Below are 21,863 nucleotides of genomic sequence, written 5' to 3' on the forward strand. Positions count from 1 at the left end.
CATGACAGTGATGAAAATAAATGTAGTGCCCTAATATGCTGGCTGCTTTACACACAGCCTGCTGTAATTCTGTAAATGACTCTTTAAGGTAGGTAGGCATTGATTTCATTATTTTGCAGGTGAAGAAATAGTATCAAAGAAGCTAAGTTCCTTGCCCAAGGTCATACACTCTGTAATGAGAGGCACTAGAATTTGAGCTAAAGTTTGACCCCCAAGTCCAGCCTCTCTCCATTAGGCCGTGTCTCTCTTTAGGCCTGCTGGTTGGACCCCAGGGGAAGGGGGTCTAGGTGTTCTCTGAGCATAGATGCTCGCTTTCACCACCACCGCTTTGCACATGCTCTTCCTTTAACCAGCAATGGCCTTTATGTCACTCTCTGTTTGGGGAGACCCTGTTCACTCTTTAACATCACATCGCACTCTGTCATCCTTCCCTAATCTTCTAGGCTCAGGATCACGCTTCTCTCTGCTGCTCTGCAGTGCATTCTACAAACCCTCTTCTCACAGGTAGCCCGTGGCTTCAACACCTTTTCTCCCTTCCAGACTATATATTTCCCTAGGACGAAGTCTATGCTTCATTCATCTTCAAGTCCTGTAACTGTCAGGTTCTGGCATGTGGCAGCCTTTGACAGATGTTTCTTTAATTAATGAATATATTGATGATTCCATAGAAAAGACAACTCTGTGAATCATTTCGCAGATTTGGAACACGACACCTCTGATGGAAGTGAACCCCCCACCACCATCTGCTGAGCGTCCGGGTGGTCTCTTGATAACAAAAGAATTCGAGCTTCATATGGAGATTTCACTAGATTGGTGATCTCATGAGTGTGATGGTCACATCACTGGGTGACGGAAGATAAAATTAGAGTATTTCTTTATAGGTCTTTTCCCTGAAACTTGAGAAGAAAATGAAGCTTTACAATATTTACTATATGGATTGGCAATGATGCTTGCAAGGGAACAGCTCTGCCATGCTGCACTGACCACCTAGCCTGTATCCAGGTAGGCCACACAGGCAAAGGCTGGGTCCATGGCTAATGGAGGCCTTGCTCTATTACCTTGTCATCCTCCCAGAACACGAGAGAGAAGGAGGCCTGTAGGGAGCTGCTAGGTGGCTTTGTTCCACTCCCCTCCTATTTCCTTTGGGATGCTGTCCCGAGACAGTTTCTCACAGCTCCTCAGGCTCTGATGAGGTGGGAGGCTTTCTGCCCGACTCCTCTCAGGACAGAGATGTAGGCTATAAACCTGCTTAGCTGAAGTCTAGAATTGGCTCCTCAGCAATGGGGTCTCCCACAACTCGAGTTACAGTCATCCTCACCCTTTTGTTTCAGTTTGATCTTTTTTGGTGTATTGGAGAAGGACTCAGAGAGCTGGCAGATTTGGCTACTCTTCCTTTCTCTGTCTGTATAAGTAATAAACTGCCTGAATCTAAAAGTGGCTTGTTGTGTCTTTACAGCCCAGCCATTCAGGCCTTGGTCCTGGTCTTGCCTGCTGTGTGCTGGACAGTGCCCTGCTCTGTCCCCAGGGCCACCTGCCATGTGTCTCACACAGCAGTGCTTCTCGACTCTATGTAATCAAGGACCCCTTATTTTTATTTTTAATCTACCACCAACCAAATTTTTCAAAAAGTATAATACAATGAATTTTTAAAAAATAAAATGAAGTGAAAGATATACAAAATAAAAAGCCCTCCTTCTATTAGTTAAGTGAGATTTCACAGTGTCATATGTCAAATTGCTAGATATTTATAAACACTTACTTTTGATTTCTTTACTTATTTCATCAGAAACTGGCACTGGTCCATGGATCACACTGGAAGCAGCACTGATGTATGGAATGTGGGGTGGGGTACCCCAAGGGAAAAGTAGGGATTTCAGAACACAGATGGTTTGCCAGAGTGCTCTAAGTTTTTATTTAATAATTGTCATGTATTATAATTCATATTTATCTGATAAGGGACTTATGGATAATATTGAGTTTTAACTAAAATAACCATTAGAGGAATGGAAAAAATAGCTTAAAAGTCACCTGCTAATAATTGACAGATTGAAGATAACACTAATAAGGCACACGCAGCAAGCACTACAAAAATGGCTAAGTGACATTTCTCCAGATCTTAGTCTGAGCTCCCTGTCAGCCATACTATGAGGTACAAACAATGACAATATATTCTAATATTACAGGAAGTTGGCTAAAAAAAATTCCAAGTTGTCAACGGAACTATTTCAAATATCGAATTAAATTTATAGGGGTCAGTAATAAACTTTGCCTTAAGTATACATTAGATCTTGACATATTCATTAATGATAGAATGATCTATCAAGTTGGGCAAGACATTTAATAATCATTTATTTTATCTGTATCTTTACTCATAAAAATTCTACTTCATACATATTTTATAATATATGCAATATGTGAGTGTATGTACGAGTATGTATATCATTTGTAAATAAGCATTCATATGTTAGTGCGAGGCTTAACATTCCTCCACAGGGGTAGTGTTCAGGAAATGTGCTGACCATGGTGTGAGTTGACCTCCAAAACCTTCCCAGCTCCAAAGGTGGTCAGTCATGTATCAACTTTTATCCTGCAAGTGCAGGTCAAGATTTCTGGGCTTTCTCTAGTTGGAGAGTGTCCCCAAGAAAGAGAGCTCAGTGACAACCTTGAGATGTATTTCCCACTCATATTTGTAACTCATAAAGGGATCGTGTGTGCTCTGGTCTTGTGCTAATTACAAGGGTCGTAAAGATAGACTCGAGAGACACATCGACTATTTCTACAGTTTGTCTATTCCAAGCTTCATTAAAGAAGGTGGATTAAAGAAAAGCCACTTTGGGAAGGCACATGTGGCTCTGTCCTGGTTTGTCCGAGTAGGCTTACTTGCAGATATGTGGGGACAATAACTTTCAGCTGGTCACTGTCATGGCAGTAGCAAGTCCACACCCCTGGGCTTGCATAATAGCATGGCTTTTATTTTTCTCATTATAAAAGCAAGTCAAGCTCATTATAGAACGTTTTTAAAATACATTGGATTCTAAAGGAAAAATTTAGCAATTATTTTATTATTTAAAGAAGTCATTACTAACTTTTGGATCTAACTATTACATATCCCCATACCACATACCATATATATGATATATATATCATATATGTATGCATATATATATTAAATATGTATATGCTTGTAACAAAAAATATATATTTATTATTATTTTAAAAATTATGTAATCTTGATTCTCTACCTTTCATCTATATTGACCCCAAAAGCCACTAAGGAGAAATGAGCTTTACTATGGTTTTGCCCTGGGATTTCCTCTCCCACATAATAAAAGGCACCAGACTGCACCAGGGACGCTGAGTGGACTCACTGGTGGGGACCATCTCCCTGGGAGTGAGAGCAGATCTGATCTTCTCAAGCTTTCGGTAGCTGTCCATCCATTTTATTTTGAATGTGATGCTCTCTGTCTAATAGCATCTTTTGTCTCCCATGCAAACCCTTTCCAAACTCTTCCCTGGACCTGCCCCTAAGGTAGAGCTTCTAAGATCCAATCTTGCTGTACCCTGATATCTGCTTATTTCATTTACCCGTGGCCTGTCTCACTTATAATATCACTACCAAGAGAAAGGGCCTGTGACCAGGGCAACTAGAAGAGGCGTCTTTGCAATTCAGACTCAGCCAGACTTTCTGCTCCATTTGTCAGCACCACGCTCAGCCAGTGAGCGAACCGGCCATCCGTATATGGGAACCGAACCCGGGGCCTTGGTGTTATCAGCACCGCACTCTACCGAGTGAGCCACGGGCCGGCCCGTTTCTGCTCCATTTGGTTGGGTCCTTATGCACTCCTGGCTGTCTTCTCTCTTGAGATTGCAAGAGTGTAAACACCCAGAATCTCCCTTCATCTCACGTCCTTTTCTCCCAGGGCCTCTCCTCAACCCACTGACACTATTTCTGCCAACTAAACATTTCTTCAACAGTAACAAGATTCCCCTTCTGATTATTACAACCCAACATTTAGGGTCATTAACATTTTCTAATGTTAATACAATCTCTAATAATAAATTTTAATGCTGCCTAATGTTATATTCAGGGGGTGGACCATAACTGCTTAACAATTCTTATATAATTGGATTTTAGGTAGTTTCCTTTTTTTTTGTTTTTGCCATTATGATTAGGTCTCTGATGATTATCTTTGTGTGTAACTTTTGCTTTCGTCATTGATATATAGAAATCCTTTCCTAGGATTTTCCTAGGAAAGCTCCTTAGAATTGAAATTACTTGTCAAGGGCCGAGCCCGTGGCACACTCGGGAGAGCGCGGTGTTGGGAGCGCAGCGACGCTCCTGCCACGGGTTCGGATCTTATATAGGAATGGCCAGTGCACTCACTGGCTGAGTGCTGGTCATGAAAAAGACAAAAAAAAAAAAAAAAAAAAAAAAAAAAAAAAGAAATTACTTGTCAAGAGGTGTATCTCTTAGGCTTCTGGTGCACACCGCTCAGTTACCCTCCGATTGTGCTCATTTCTCTGTATCGTAATTCAGTATTTCACTTTAATAATATTTTTTATTAGCAAGAAATAGTGAATCCTTACAACTTGCCTTTTTTATGTTATTAGGTTGAATGTATGTCTGCGCTTGTTAGGTAATTACATATTCTCTTTTGGGGAAGTATTTGTTCTGATTTCCTTTCTTTTCAATTTTTCCACATGTTTTTATGTTGCAAGGGGTTCTGCTTATGAGGTAGCAGCCCTGTTCTTGCAAGAGGAGCATCACACATTTCAACCAATCACAGCTGATGATCAGATGCCCAAATTCTTACCTGGTAATGAGTCAGAAGAGCTTTACACTTCCGAGAACAGCAAAATCATCTCTGAATTGTGGTTGAGGAAAGGCATTGTATGACCTTATACTAGGATTTTTCCAGATCCACACCCTGGTTACCTGTCTAGGGATAGGTGTTCCTGTTGGAATTCAACTAACTATAAAAACAGGCATGCATATCTTCGCTATTTGTGATAGTGATAGTAATAATTTTTAGCTTTTATAGAGTACCTGGTCTGTGTCAGGCATTTTATTTATTCCAAAATATTTTAACATTTACTTGTACATATTTTTGCAGCACAGTGTGTTGTTTCAATATATGCATATACAACACAATGATTCACTGAGGGTGGATAGCATAGTGTCTCAGGCTGAGGGCACTGCTGAAAATGGATCAAAAACTCTGCCTCATGCAGCTGATATTCCAGTGTGGGGAGAGAGACAATAAATGCATAAAAATATTAGCAATTAAATAATAATATAAGTTGGATACTTTCATATAGCCACGTACATGTTTATCAACAAATGAGATAGGAAACTAGGATAGTGAGGGAGTCTGCTTAGGTAGGATTGGCAAGAAGTCCCTTTAGAGAAAATGAGGAGTGACTGATGCAAGAAGCCAATTGAGTGGTTGTGGGTAAAAAATGTTTCTATAAGAAAAGTATGTACAAAGGCTCTAAAGTGGTAATTGTTTTGGAATGTTTGAAGAACAAAAATAAAGACTCAGGGCTGGCTGTTTTAGTTATTTAGGAGGTAGTGGTAGAATATCATTAGCTTAGCAGAGGTCAGATCATGTAGAATATTCTAGATTGTGCTTAGAAATTTGGATCTTATTTTAAATGGGTGCCAAGGGAACATTTTAAATAAGGAAGTGATATAAAATGATTTGGGTTGTTTTTTTTTTAAATAACCAGTAAGGGGATCTTAACCCTTGACTTGGTGTTGTCAGCACCATGCTCTCCCAAGTGAGCTAACTGGCCATCCCTATGTAGGGATCCAAACCTGTGGCCTTGGTGTTATCAGCACCACACTCTCCCAGGTGAGCCACGATCTGGCCTGATTTGGGTTTCTGAAGTGTCACTCTGCTGTGTGGAGGATGGATTATGGTCAGGATAGGCTAGATTATGTTATTTTCAGAGGCTTAGCACAATGAAGGTTTATTTCTTGTTCACACAAAGCCTAATGTGGTTAGGTGTTTCCTTAGGGACTATCTCCTCCATGCAGTGACTCAAGGATCCTGGCAACATCTCTCCTGTGATTCTTCCTATCAATATAGACCTCATGGTTGCCGTCAAAGAAGAGATGGAAGGATAAGCGTGTAGAATTTTATGTTCTCTGAGACCAAACTAAGAATCCCTTTTGCTAACATTCCCCCATCTGTTAGAACTCAGGCACATGGCCCCCACTTCACTGAAATGAGGCTCAGAAATTTAGGGGAACATGTTGATATTTCGATGAGCAGTAAATGCCTGTAACTACATGGGGTCAGAGTAGAAATAAGGATACCAGTTTCAAAGCAGTAGTAACTGATGATTCAAGTGATCCAAGTGATAATGGTGACTGGGATTTGGGAGGTAGCAATTGAGATGTTTTGGTTTCAGTATATATTCCAGAAGTAGAACCAACATGACTAGCAGTTGACTTCTATGTGAAAGATGAAATCAAGAATGACTCTGAAGTTTTTGGCTTAAGCAGCTAGGTAGATAATGGTGTTTGCAACTGAGACGAGAAAGAGCTGAAAACAAAAGATTAGTGGTGAGTGCGTTTGAGGAGTTTGGGGATCAAAAGTTATCCTTTTGACTCTGCCTTGTCTATTAGGTATTCAAATGGAGATTTCAAGTTGGAACCTGAACATTTGAAACTGGAGCTTGGGGAGAAAATCTGAGTAGGAACATAAATTTGGAAGTCATCAGAACATTGATGGAATTTAAAACTCACAAGGAGCTGCTGTCATTGTTATTATATTTTTTATCTTAGGGAAACAAAATTTGAGGCTAAAAAGAGTTAAATAGCTTGCTTGAGGTATGTGAGTGAGGTACGATTCAAATTCAAGGCTGTTTAAACTCTTGCTGCCAAAGATAATGGTTGTTTTAGTACTGTTAATACAAAGCCAAATTTTTGTTCCATTTTATACATCTCAACCTTCTTTTTCATACATGGTTTCACTGGTGAAGAGGGTAGATACTAAAAATTCCTAATCCCATTTCTCAGGTGATGATAATGAGACATGTCAATGAATTGAGTAAGGTCACATGATATTTCTCAGGCAATCTCACTTGCTTTGCAAGTTTTTCATTAGCTGCACATTGCACTGTGCTGCCTCTTAATCAGTAAGAAGTTAATGTAAACATTCTGCTCCATTCCATTCTATTCCACTCCTTTCAGTTCTGTTGCAATTGTCCTGTTTTCTTTGAGCCCAGGTCTTTGGGGGCCATACAGAGGCAGACAATCTCAGCTGCTGACCATGAGGTGGAGGCAGTCATGATGGGCAGGTGCACCTCGTTCTGATGACTTTTTCTCTGTACACAGACTTAAAGCTCATCAGAGGCAGAGCCTTCTCCAAATATTACAAAGTAATGTGCTGATCGTTTTCTATTTTTACTGTTGCAAAATAAAGATGCTTTATTTGATTACCTTCAGATGGGAGTTATGAGTATAATCTGAAGAAGACTCACTGGTACTGAAAGCAAATACTATTTACCTTCTGATTATGGACTATGAAAGGAAAAGTTAGAAATGGGAAGAACCATCTTTCACCTCCTACACTGTCTCCATAGCTAGCTTATCTGGGCTCAAGCCTTTGCCTATGCCCCATAACACGAAATGTTTTAAAAATTTCCATGTCTGGGTTCCTATTTCCTAATATCGCTCCCAGGTTACATACACTAATCACTTTCAGGGGTAGGTTTTAGCTCTCTTATTGTCACCCTTATATCCATTTTCTGGGTAAGAATAATTGTTTGACTGTGGTGTTGGGGGAATGAGAATCATTTGCCTTGTGTGCAGTTGGTGAGACCTCTAAAGTATGGCGCTAAGAGGAAGGGACAAGAGGAAGGAGGCCTGAGGCCTGTGAGATTTCCGTGTTGGACCAGTGCAATGATGTGGCCACCAGAATGTCACATAAAATGTAAGGTGAATGGGAGCTGGCAAAATGTGACCTCAAGCATGTGTCTGGGTTCTGGGCCTCAGCAGCAGCCCCAGAATCCAGATGTGATTCTAACACTGTGTAAATTAACAGCCCCAGGAAGACTTCCTTCTGTTTCTCCATCCTTCCTCCTACCCTCCTTTGCTTTCTTTTTCCCTCCATTTAAATAAGTAAATGCTATGCAGCATCTACTATTCGCAGAGGGAGCACTTTATGAGAAAAGTCCAGTGGACTTGGATTCAAAAGTCCTGTCTATAGCTTCTCTGGATTATTTAATAGACATAGCAAGTCACATAACCTCTCTGAGCCTCAGTTTCTCTACCAGAAAAATAGAGGATAATAATTTTCTATTTAACTCACAGAGTGTTGGTGGGCATACTCAAATGAGATGTTGTGTGTAATGGTACTTTGTAGAATTCAAACACATCCACCTACTGTATGGGAGGCACTATTTTAGATGCTGGGGGAATACAGCGAGGAATAAACCAGGCCATGCTTTTAAGATGAGCCCAAGGGAAGAGGTATGAGAAACTGTTACCATGGATGCATAACAAATGACCCTAAAATGTAATGGCTGAAAACAGTGATAACTGTATTATGTTATATTATATTGTATTATATTATATTCATTTATATTTTATTTTATTATATCTCCCAGATTCTGAATGCTTGGCTGGATGTTTTGCTCATTGTAGCGTCAACTAAGGTCACTTGGTTGTGTTCAGGAGGGTTCACGATGGTTTTGCTCTCATACCTGGTACCTTGGTGGGGTTTGCCTGGAGACTGTTCTCATCTGAAAGTAACTGCAGGGCACCTACATGTAGCCTCTTCAGCATGGTAGTCTCAGGGTTGTTGAATCTCTTACACAGTGGCTGGCTTCCCCCAGAGCAAGGGTCACAAAAGAACCAAGTGGACAATGTGTGGCCATTTAGAATGTAGATTCAGATGTCACATGGTGTTACGTGGTAACAGTTTCCAACACAACTTATAAATGGCAAATAAAACACGTCTAGATTCAAGGCAGAGAAGAGCAGTTAGGCTCTGAATGTCGATGGGGGACTGAGAAGGTCACATCGTAGAAGAGCCTATGAAATGAATGATGTTGTTGCTACTCTTGGAAGATACACACTGCTACAGTGATTCCTATGGCTGTAATGATCCACGCCCTTCTCAGATGAAAAATTTTCTCACTGGAGAACTCCCACCTTCAAGAACCCTCCTTCAAGAACCCTGGAGTCTCATTCCCTTATGGCATCGGCTCAGAGTCCGGGATCGTATCATCTGAGTCAGGGTGAGTGCAGATGACGCTCCTTGAGTACAGATGCTTGTGCACAACTCCCAAGTATAGTTCCTGTCAATCTGCACACCTCAGTCTAAAGAGGCAAGTTATATGACTCCTCCATGCACAATATGCAAAGGTAAGACAGTGATAGGATAACTGCAGTAAATATTACCATCCGTAAGGGAGGGAGGGTGTGGGAAGCGCACGGTGGTCACTGGTCTACAGCAGTTCTCATATTCGGCTGGGCTCATGTCATTAGCTCCTTGATTAGGGCCTGTTACTGCTTCCTGGGACTGATTCTCTATCTCTTGACTCTATCTTTCGAGCTCATGGTTCTGCTTTCTAAGTCATCCTTGCTTTTCCGTAAAAGAAAGAAAAAAAAATGTAGGCTCTGTTTTAAACTGGATAGTTTTTTCACTGGCTTCCCGCCCATAGAGGTTCAGGGTTTTAAAAGTCTCTTTCATTTTGTATTGTCTCTGGCCCATTTAGTCTAACCTGGCTCTGCCTCTTCTGCTACAATTACTTTAAAAACAGTGTGGGTTTTAAAAATTAATTTTATTGGTGGTTTACCACATTAGATGAAAGCTACACTTGCAAATTTCTTTAAGACAGGTCTTCTTTCCCTGGGATTCCCCAACAGGCTGCTGTGGAGTTTTAGAACCTTTATTGTATAACAAAAAGGGTCTGTATTGTATACTGTTAATATTGTAGGAAGCCTTTTGTCTCTCTGAAGGTTTATACGGCATTACCTTAAATGTTTATGAGGTCTGAAGAGAGGGTTTTACAGTCAGACCCTTGATTTCATGGTCTACGTTTTCCAGGCGGTCTGTGGGAGTTGATGTTTGCATTGAGAACATCTCCTATTTTGAAATTTTATGCTAGAAGAGAGTGAGGATGAGAAATAGTTTTTTTTTTTAATCCAACAAGTGCTAGCTTCTCTATGTTTTCTGTAAATTCTGCTTGAAAACTGTATTCTTTCTTTAGTTCATCTATGAACCATCTATGCAACTGTGCACACATTGTGACATTCAATTAAGGGAAACCAAAGGATTGTTCAGAATTCTGCTTGGACACCTCTTCAACCAGAGTCATCAGTTTATTAAGTAGATTTTCTGCTATCCATATTACTGCAGGTGACAGTTTTCCTAAATTTTCTGCCACTGTATACCAAAGGTACCTTTTCTTCCAGCTTCCAGTATTTCCCTCTAAACTCTTGCCGTGCCTTCTTGCGTTTTGTGTCCACCAAAAGTCTCTTTGAGGTCCTTCTAGCTTTTTCCTCTACACAGTCCCAAAACCAATTCCACATATTTTATATTTTTTGTTGTAGTAACACCATAATTCTAGGTACCAAATTCTGTTCAAGTTGCTTTACTGCATAACAAATGACCCCAAATTTAGTATAAATAACAATTTTATTATATCTCATGGATTCTGTATGTCATAAATTTGGTCAGGGCTCGGCTTGATGATTCTTCTGATGTTAACTGAGGTCACTTGATGCTACTCAACTGGCTGCTGAGCTGGCCTTATGGGTCCAAGATGGCTCCACTCACATGTCTAGAGCTTTGGCAGAGGCATCCGGAAGGCTGGACTCATCTGGGACTGTCATCCAGAATACCTACATGTCATCTTTCCAGCATGGTGTGGTCTCAGGGTTGTTGTACTTTTTGCATGGCAACTGGATTTCCTTAGATAAGGGATTCCCAAAGGTGGTTGTTGGTGGTGGGATAACTCTGTTCTCCAAGGCATTTTGGTAATGTCTGGAGATATTTTCTGTTGTCATACTGGGGGAGGGGGATTGCCACTGGCATCTGGTTGGTGGAGGTCGGGGATGCTGCTAGACATTCTCAAAGCACAGGACAGCATCCCACTCCCCAAATAATTATCTGGCTTTAAATGTCAATAGGGTCAAAGTTGAAAGCCCTATCCTAGAGCAAGCATTCCAAGAGAACCAGGCAGAAGCCACATGGTCTTTTCTAACCTAGCCTCAAAGATGTGCAGTGTCAGAGTCAAACCAGATTTAAAGGGACAGGAATTAGACTTCACTTCCTGATAGGAAGTGGAGAAGTCACATTACAGAAGAGTACGTGGGATGGGGAATATTGTCACAACCATCTTTAGAAAATGTCATCTGCTGCAGGAAGTGTCAGGGAAATCTGCATGTGATCAGTGCCATGAAAAAAGCTAAGCATAATGATTTAAGCATGCAGGGGGATCTGTCACTTCTGGTTGGAGGGATAAAACAGGGCTTCCTGAAAACATGACAATTAAACAATTTTAAAAACTGACAAATTAAACCTTGAAAGAAGGGTGGTGCTTTGAAAAGTGCAATTCCAGAGGAGAACATTCTAGACAGAGAACACAGTAGAAATTCAGATATTGATATTCAGGGATAAGCAACTATGGTCTATTGGCTCAGTCCAGCCTGCAGCTTAATTCGTAAGTAAAGTTTGTTGGAACCCAACTACACCCACTGAGTAGTTGGTCACAGAGATGATATGGCCCAAGAAGCCTAAAATATTTACTATCTGGCCATTGATAGAAAAGTTTGCTGACCCCTGGACTAGTTCCTTCGTTTATTTATTTAATTGAGAAATATTTGTGAAGTGCACACCATGTGCCAGATGTCTAGTATATGATGGTGAGCAAAACAGACATCGTATCTGTCATGGAGGGCGGTTTTTACAGTTATAATGTTTGAGAGCTTTGGAGAAAGTAGCAAAGTCCTGTGATTGAGAATATTGAAAGTACTCAGGAAGGCTTTACGGAGGATAAGGAAGACCTGCAGATGGGAAGAGTCAACCATGGGTGGTGAATGGTGTAGGTGAGATAGTTCAGAAAAGCGAGCGTGCACACCAAGTTTCTACGCAGGAGGACCTTGACTTGGGAGAGGAAGTGAGAGGTGGCCGGTGCTGGGGGTACAGGGAGTAAGGTGGAGAGTGTGGCATAGGATGTGTTTGGAAGGCACACCTGAGCCTTGATGAGTCCTACAGGCCATGAAAAGGACAGTTCAAGTTTGATAGCAAAATGCTTGAGAATTTGAGAAGGAAAATGAAATTAAGCAATTTTCATTAAAAAAAAAAGAGAGAGCAAAGAACAAGAAAGAAAGAAAACTTTGGCTGCAGGGAAGGGTGGGTTAGATAGGAGGCCGATAAGAGAGAAATTGAGAGATACGTAAGGCGGCTCGTAAGGGTCTCAGGCAAGAAATAATGGTACCATAGTCTAGAAACTGTGCTTCTCAAACTTCACGGGGCCTATGCATCACCTGGGGATCTTGCTGAAATGCGGACACTGACTCAGCAGATATGGGACGGAGCCTGGATGTGGCACTCCTGGTCTACAGAACCACATAGTGACAAAGGTCTAGAGGCAAAGGCATATAAAGTGGGTTTTTAAAACATCATTTGAATCATTCCTATTACTAATACTTTTCCATGACCAGAAGTCTTAAAGTAAGTTTTCAGCACAAAATCAAGCAAGAGAGAAAATCCAGCCCAGGATCTTTCAGCCATTGTAAGTAAGTCAGGATTGAGTGAGAAAGCCTTTTACAGAACTTCAGGTACGGGGCATAACATGGAAGCTAGAGTTTGAGAAAAGCATGAAAGTTCAGTCAGTTAATGAGGAAGTTCCCAGTGATCAATTTTATTGATTTTTCTAAGATTTTATTGAGTGAATCAAAATGAAGAAGAAATGGTCCCTGCCTTAAAAGAGGTATAGTTTATTTGTGAATCAATAGACATGGAATTTTAATATTGGGCAAAGCATTTCCACAGGGTTGTGTTCAGAGCATTATGGACTCGCCAAAGGGAGACACTTCCTCTTGGGGGTGTGAGGAAGGATCTCCAGCGTGACCTTCAAAGGATGATTAGGAGTCAGACAACAAAAGAAGAGGAGGGTGTTTCAGGGAGAAGAGATGGCTCAGAGTTTAGAGAGCGTATAATGGGAGACAACTGCCCCTTTTTTCAGTATAAGGACTCGTAGAACTGGCTGTCAACATGTGCTGAAAGGCTTCAGACTGATGTACTGTGCATAGAGTGCCACTGATTCTAGTCAATTAAAACTAACAAGAATATTGTAAGTTGTTAGTATGGGCATGAGCATAGTAGAGACCTGAGAGAAAAGAAAATATTGTCCATAGCAATAAGTAATATCTGGTGGAACCTACAAGTGAGCACATGTTAACCCAGAAAAAGAATATGACCAGTTCCATATGCCATAAGTCCCCCAGCTCATGAGTGGAAAAATGAGAATTTTAGGCTGGCTCATCCCACCACAGAGACTGCCTTTGCTAGAGCTTGCAGTTTATTTAGAAAGACAAAACCAATACACACCTACAACAATTGCAGAGAGATACAAAATCAACATTATAGTCATGAGCTAGATTGCAATGCAGTTTCAAAATGAAAATTGCTTTATTGTTTTTCTTCTGATTATAAAAGCAATGCTTCCTCTCTGTAAAGCAATTTAAACATTATAGAATTGCCTAGTGCCAGAGAAGAACACTCCCTGTATCCCATCGCTCTACCCAATGTGAGAAACAGCCACTTATAACTACCTTTCTGTCTTAGGCATGTACACGCACCATCTCACAAAAATAAACCAGCATTAAAAAGTTGGATCAAACTATATATGCTATGTAATCTATTTTTCCCCACATACACCATGGAACTATTTGCAGGTAAAACTGTACTTATGTTCTTCCTAAACACTTATAAAGATAAATCCAATTCTTCCAGATTGATAGAAAAATTTTTGGCCACTTGATACGATCTAGTTCCAGGTACTTAAAGCACAATCACTTGCGTGTTACTAATATTGGTCATAGTATTATCTTGGGAATCCTTTTCTCTCATTATTCCTGCCAAAGGGTCCTAGTTGGGTCACATGACAGGTTAGTGCCACTCCCCAGCACATGGCTCCATCATTTTAAAAATCATTACACACACACACACACACACACACACACACACACACACACACACACGTACAGTGTTTGATCAGCTCTGACAAATGTAGATGGTAGTGTAATCACCAGAACACTCAAAACACCTACAGTACCTCCAAATCCCCCTGATCCCTCTGTGCATTCAATACCCACCTCGTATTCCCAGCTCCAGGCAACCACTGATCTATCTTCAGTACTTATAATTCTGCCTTTGCCAGAATGCCATACAACTAGACTCATAAAGCGTGCAGGCTTTTGTGCCTGGCTTCGTTCACTTGGAGTAATGCTTCGGAGCTTCATCCGTGTTGCTGCATGTATTGGTAGCTCATTGCTTTTTATCGCTGAGTAGTATTCTGTTGTATAAATATACCACACTATGGTTATCCATTCACCACTTAATCCACATTTGGAGAGTTTCTATTGTTGGCTGTTATGAATAAAGCATTTATGAACATTCATATACAGACCTTTGCATGGACATATTTTATATTGCTCTTATGTAAATACCTAGGAGTGGAATTACAATGCTGTGACCTTTGAAACGTACACTGAGCCCACTTTTTTTTTATAAAGATGGAAAAAGAAAAAAAAAAAAAAACTAATAGAAGACATTATTTTAGAGAAGCCCATGCACTGACCTGATGATAAACCCACTACGGAGGCTGTCTCCACACTCAGCTGACGGCAGTCACTGGCTGATAAAGGAACAGCTCCCAGGGGACTTCAGCTATTGTTGTGAGGCCTGATAGATGTGGTCATAAGTACCTCATTTCTTGCTTCCGGTGCTCTCTTGAGGCAAGCTTACCACCAAAGTATTCTTCCTTCAGCTGTGAAAGTGTGACAATAGAGGGTATTGATGTATTGTTTTGTTGGGTATTGTTAAACATTAGATTTGGGGTTAAATAAGCCTTTCTTCCTCCCTCCCTCTGTCCCTCCCTCCCTCCTTCTTTCTTTTCCTCCTCAGGAACCTTCAAGGCTCTGTATACGAAACTGGCCATACTCTGTCTCTGGGCTGTAAAGCAGTTGGACCACCTCCCCTTTGCATCTTGTCTCCCCCCAAAAAGAGAACACACTTTAAGGCACTTCTATAACTAGGTTCCAAATCACAAAGCCCAATTTTCCAAAGGAAGCCTGTGCCATTTAGGGTTAATAGCCCTGCATTTATTAAGGACAGGGCCACAAAGTCCCAAATCCATGCATCTTACAATTCAAAAGTACTAACATGAAGAACACTCCGATTAACTCAGAAATATATTCTGCTAAGACCAGTGGTTTATAAAATTTATTCTCCAATTGGCTGATCTCTTGAACAGTTGTTTGTCATAATCAGATTTTGAAACCATGTATCTCCTGTCAAGGGATGATTGTGCTGTAACTTCTGCCTTCGTCCACGTTTCTGGTCTGGGTAGAGCAGATCTTGGCAATGAATGAAAACCATAGCTGTCTTATCAAATAGTGGCAGTACTCGTTCTGTTTAACAGTGCTGGAAATTAGTTTTTCAGGCACTGAACTTGACAGGTCAGCTGTCAAAAGTGGGCGTCTGTGGCCATGAATTCATCGATCCCATAAATAAGATTCTGTCTGCAAAATACAAAGAGAAGCCAGAGTAGACGTACTTATGTACAAGTGAAATGGTCTGGAGCTGCATGACTTGACTAGGTGTCAAGACTTCTTTGGGTAAAAGGTTTTTCTGGCTTTCCATTTATCAAGCCTACCAGCCTCATTTGGCTTTTACTGACTAAAACATTTTCCTGGGCATTTTGAACGGAGAGCACCAGGCACCCGCACGATGGAGGTGGGATGCAGTCTCTCCTAATCTTGGTCAGCTGTAAACCCGAAAATACACGTAAAGACTTTATTTTATTTTTTAAAAAAATCCAGTGGATTTTTTTCATTTGGGCTGTGCTTTTTTCTGACTTGGTCTTACATACAGGGTCCTTGAGGGATGGTCTTGCTCAGAAATGATGAAACCACTCTGGGCTTAAGATTTGGGCAGGCGCACACGGCTTCCTGGAAATAGGGAGATTTACACAGCCTGAGGCACTCGGCTTCAGCCTGATGTGAAGGAATAATAAACTTTCCTGCCCAACATGAAGGATCCCAAATCCTGGAACATGGTTTCACTTCGATGTGTTCGAAAGGCAGAACTTTGAATTTCACTTTGAAGTAGTTTTTCTTTCTTTGTCTGGGTACACGATGCCTAAAGGCAAGGGACAGAGAAGTCTGTATTAAAACAAAACAAAATAAAACAATGTTAAGTTCTAAACACTTTTAGACAAAACGATAAGGGTGACAACAGACTTGGAGGAATTTTTTTTTTTTTTTCCCTCTCATGGAGTTCCACTTTGGTTTAAATGGCCTTCTGTGTTAGGGTTGTCTGAATATTAACTAAAATAAAATGACTTGGTGCTGTCTGTCTTTATTGGTGGAAAAAGATTGCTTGTCTTTATGGAGCTGGGCCTCAGTTGTGGCCACTTCCTTTCTCCCAACCCAGCAGACTTATGGAGTCCTACACCACCTTGGAGAGGCCTTAGGATACGAAATGCCGTGCTGGTTGAACTAGCAGTGTGCCTCCTCTAGGACAGGAGGCACCCCTAGGCCATGTCCCCTTGGAGCCAGAGCACCGATGTACTGGGTTCTGACTCTCAGATTGGCCTTGGCACACTGACATCTAATTTGACTCCAATTTTTGTTCCCTTGACACTCTGTCCTCAGTCATGAAAGTACATGTGATAAGATTTTGCTTAATCTCCATGATAGTTATTTATATCAAAAGCTTATTTTCCTTCCTGTTAAAGTCGCAAAAAACCTGTTAAAAACAAGAAGAGCATAAAGAAGGTAATAATGACTTCATAATTCCACCATCTATATGTAATACACGTATACACGTATCACCTTTTAATGTATCTCCTCCCATTGTTACCAGCTTTTTTAAAACATAATTAAGGTTTTGTTGTACACACAGTTTTATAACCTGATTCTTTACTTTGCAATTCTTAATTAAGCTATTTTATAAGATTACTTCAAAATTATTGTCTCCTGTGAACAGCCCCTCAATTTCATAGGCAGGGAAGATGTTTTGATTCCATTTTATAGATATGAAAATGGAATCTCAGTGAAGTTTAATTTATTGAACAAATATTTGGTGACTGTCATCTATAATCTAAGCACTGTGCTGTCAAGTGTGCTAAGGTCACTCCACTAAGTGATGAAATCAACCAGAACATAGATCTACTGACCTAACATCTGCTAAGTCCACACCTCCACATGTCCATCTTCTTCCCCAGATCTAGACTGATTATAAAAGTTGATCTTGGAGAGGAGAATGTAGTGTTCAAGGTGAGGGTGGGATCCTGAGATGGGTGTGAGCAAGGCAAGATCCAGCTCAAGAGCCTGAGATTCTCGACAGCTTTTGAGGACAGAGTTTTGACCCTCAAGAACAGAGCAAGGTACCCAGATCCCACAGCTGGCTCACAGACTTAGGCCCAGAGTAGAAGGCAGTAGAGATTATTTCTATTGCAACTTTCTTTAAATCATGGAGATTGGGCTAAGCTTTCATTAGCTGTGATGAATGTGTGACACTAATGTAACATCTTAACAGCAGGGGAAGCTGGGCATATATGGGGTATATGGGCATTCTCTGCACATCCTCTACAACTTTTCTGTAAATCTAAAACTATCTAAAATGAAAGATTATTTTTAAAAATAAGTGACAGTTTAACAAACCCAGAAGAAAAATGTTACCCAGGCAGAAGGAACCGGTTAGGAAGGAACATGAGTTAGAGTGTCCTGTGGCTACATGCACTGAAGAGAGGCTGAGAGGTGGGGCTGGCTAGGGATTAAAAAGGCCTTTCTCTTAGGTCAAACTTAAATGTGTTAGGATTTATTCTGTAGGAAATGGGAATTCATAGCTTATGTCTGAATTTATTTATTATGAAGGTATATGCCAACACATTGGAGGATGGGCTGGCAGAGAGAGAAGTTGAGGATAAGGAGACACTGATGAGGCTGTTGCAATGTCCTGGGGCAGGGGTGCTGCTGCCTGGAGCCAGGCAGTGGGCTCGGAGCAGAGGGTGCTGTGCGGAGGCCCTGAGTGGCAGAGCCCTCCTTAGAGCTGAGCTAAAACCCCAGCAGAACAGATCCCAAATGCTTCTTCCTGCCTCCACCCTCCATTCTCATGCCTGATTACAATCCCAATAGAAAGACAGGTAGAGCCTGGTTAATCAAAGCCAAGCAGAGCCCCATTCCAGGCGCTCGTCCAAGCCAGGGCAGCAAAGAGTCAGGATGCTCCTCCACTGTGCCAGGGAGGTTTGGCAGCAGATGTTAGGCACCCACACCCAGAAGGAGTAGCAGACTACGTAGTAGGGTTAAGCAGCTCCCGTGCCTGGGCTAGGCAGTGTCGGGAAGGTGAAGGAAAATGGTCAGGGCCCCTCAGATGTTCAGAATCTTGCCAAGCATTTGATGTAAATATGCACATATGCCCAGGTGTTCCTTGGCTATTGTCTGACGTAATTGCGCATGTGCACCCAGGTGTCCTTGGTTATAGCCTTAAGTATAAAGGATGAGTGGCGCTGATCCACGGGGCACCTCCACCCCTGGGATGCCCCCGGAAGGCCATGGGGAGGCTGCTACTGCTGCTGGAGGCTGTTGCTGCCAGTGCCCCGGGATGCCCCGAGAGGCCACTGCTACTGCGGCTTCTGCTGCTACTGCTGCTGTAAGCTGCTGGTGCTACTGCTGAGGACTGAGCTCATGTTGTTTGCCAGTGGCTCCCGGGATCTTTCCTGATTACCTAGTGTGGACCTGCATGTGAGGGGTCTATGACCCAGCCTGACATGTGAAGGGTCTGGTGACCCAGCCTAGAATGTGAGGGGTCTGATGACCCAGCCTGGCACGTGAGGTGTCTGTGACCCAGTCTGTAAAATGGGTTCGAAGGGTCTGAGCCCTAGCCATGACAATACAAATGGAAACTTAGTATAACTAAATTAGTGAAATGTTTTGGCTTTAGTTCTGAATTGCTTTAACAATACAATTGGTGTAGTCACCTAACCCTACAGGCGGTTTGGGGGATATAGACTCAGGCAGTCCAAATACTCGTACACACTCACTTCTGACCCCTGGGTCCATGTTGGAGCATTCAGAGAATACAGGGAATCAACCCCTTGACTCCATGTCCTCTTTTCTTTGCCCATCATTTTAATCCAGCTGCAGGAATCAATTCGGGGTCCCAGCACTATTTCTTGAAACCCAATGCAGAAATAGCCATCATATTTCCTTCTCGCTGTACCAATTCCCAGAGTGTGATATCTTCGGTATCTTTGATGTCCTTGAGCAGAATTCTGGGTAAACCTTAATTTGCTCTTCACAGCAGTGCCCTACCAAAGTAATTAGTGGTGGTGGGGCTCATGGCCATGCTCTTAACTAAATTATTCATTCATCACTGCCAGGCATCCTGTGATTTAGGGTAAAATGGGTCTTACGGGGTATCATGTCTAAAGTGACAGCAGGAGATTCCAGGTCCTTTTTAAACTGACTCTAGAACTCCACCTCTCATTCTGATGGTTCTGCTTTAGGTCTCATAATTGGAGTAATCTTCCAGGTGTGATGGTCCCTCAGGTTCTGGAACTGTGGTCTCATAATCAGGGGTCAGTGTGCAGACCCTGCCGTAGGTGTCAGGACTATGACAAATGCTGGGAGAGTAGAAGTGTCCTCAGCTGGAGCTATTGGTGGCTCCTTTAGGGCTCCCAGTGGCACTTCTCCACAGAGCGATGCTTCTTCTGCTCAGGCTAGTGAGGAGTCTTATGGGTTTTCCTTGACAAAGAGTAGGTGCTGCCTGTGGAGTCTGATCCTTCATCCCCTTGCTACTTAAGTGATGGTCCCCGGATTAGCAGCAGCAGCATCACCTAGGAGCTTGTTAGACATGAATAATTTCAGGCCCCAGAATTAGAAAATGCATACAAAATCCCTGGGTGATTTGTGTGTGTATCGCAGTTTGAGAATTACTGCTTGAACCTACAACAGTGATTCACAATCCTGCATGTGCATTAGAATCAGCTGGGGAGCTAAAATACCCATCTGTAGCCTGCAACAGACCAATTAACATCTGAATCTCAGGGGATGGGGCCCAGCCTTCCGTATATGTTAAATGCCCCCTTAAGAGAAATACTGTACAGCCAGGTTAGAGGCCCAGTGACCTACAAGGGCAGGGGCTGACAGCCTTGGTTGAGCAGCAGGACCACTTGGGAAGCATTCATATGCCCCGTGCTCAGGCCCTGAGGTCCCAATTTAGTTGGCTTGAGATGGGGATGGGTATCTGCATTTTTTTTTTCTATCTCTCCAATTAATAGCTGAGAATCATTTACCAGAAAATGGTTTCATTATTGTTGCCCAGGCAGCGCAGGGATGCAGGAAGGGGAAGCAGTCCCCAAAACAACTGTGTCTCCTCTATTGTTTCTGAACCAGGACAGGGTCTCTTCCACCACCTTAGGATGCCTGTGAGAGAAGCATTGGGCTACTCCTGCAGGCTCAGGAGGATAGGGCACACCCAGAGCACATTTATTCTGTCATTATCCTCTACCTGCAAATTATGAAGCTTCCACTGCAGTGAAAACAGGCAGCATCTCTTGAGCCTGCTTGCAATCGGCACCGGGGAGTTAGGCCAGCTCTGCCTTGGGTCTTTGTTACTTGTTTTACTCCTGAACCTCATTGTACCCATTGAGGCAGCAACAACTGGACCCAAGGGCTCTGTGGCCTGGGCATGTCAAAGAAGTAATGAAGAAGCAGGGTACTTTGTGGGAGACACAGTGACATGTCCTCTGTGGACAAAAGATTGGATATAAACGTTTGTTCTAGGGACAATTTCTTACCAATTGGTTTCATTTTAGGAGTGTGCTAAATCCTGGAGATCCGGGTGAGTTGATGGAGGAAGTGGAACTCTCTGTCTGTCGTGTCTCTAGTCCCTTTAATATCTTAGGATGCCTTTCGGTCTCTGGAAAACCCAGAGGGCTGCTGGGCACCTTCCTGCCTGATTCAGGATACCCGTTTAGAAGGTGGGTCCCTAAGACGTGCACAGCTGCTGGCTCCATCCCTCACACACTCCGTTCTTTTCCTTCACAGCTGGCAACGTGGGACTCAGAGAAGGGCCTGAATGGCAGCCTGCAAGAGAGGCCCATGGGCAGCCGTCTCCAAGGACTGACTCTCAAAGTGGTGACTGTCTTGGTAGGATCATGGAGATATTCTGGGAGCTTCACCATCCAGGCTTTTGAGTTAGAGGCTGCTTTCTGTTTAATGCTGGGTTTGGACAGAAAGGGATCTTGAGGAGTGGTTTGACCTTTCATAAGGCCTCTTATTCAAATAATTGTGTGAATCATGAAGGGCAGAGTAAGGTTGGAGATTCTGTCCAGGGCCTCCAAGCCTTCACGGAAGGTCCCTGAGCTGCTCTAGAGAAGGAACGCTCATCCATATCTGCTGCTGAGCTCCAGAGGGGCCCAGATGCTCCACTGTTCTTGGGTGTAGACTGGATCTTAACCTACTGCTGGGCCTTAGGAGAGCTGTGCTGGTAGCCAGGATCCCTGCAAGATGCGGGAGGAGGACATTCTTCCAGCATCCAGCATCACCATGTGACACAAAATTCATAATGAAGACCATTTGTCAGTTGCCATTTTTTTGCACGATTGTC

General features: G+C 42.3%; 1 protein-coding gene across 1 annotated transcript in view; it reads left to right on the forward strand.

The window, feature by feature from the left end:
• Positions 1-21,863, forward strand: part of GRID1 (glutamate ionotropic receptor delta type subunit 1) — a 709,310-nt gene that overhangs the window by 566,340 nt on the left and 121,107 nt on the right. Inside the window, exon 9 of the mRNA XM_063087271.1 lies at positions 21,302-21,403. Coding sequence (XP_062943341.1) covers positions 21,302-21,403 — 102 coding nt within the window. The remainder of the gene's footprint in view (positions 1-21,301; positions 21,404-21,863) is intronic.

The sequence above is a fragment of the Cynocephalus volans genome, chromosome 2, assembly GCF_027409185.1.
Source record: "Cynocephalus volans isolate mCynVol1 chromosome 2, mCynVol1.pri, whole genome shotgun sequence".
NCBI classification, from domain to species: Eukaryota; Metazoa; Chordata; class Mammalia; order Dermoptera; family Cynocephalidae; genus Cynocephalus; species Cynocephalus volans.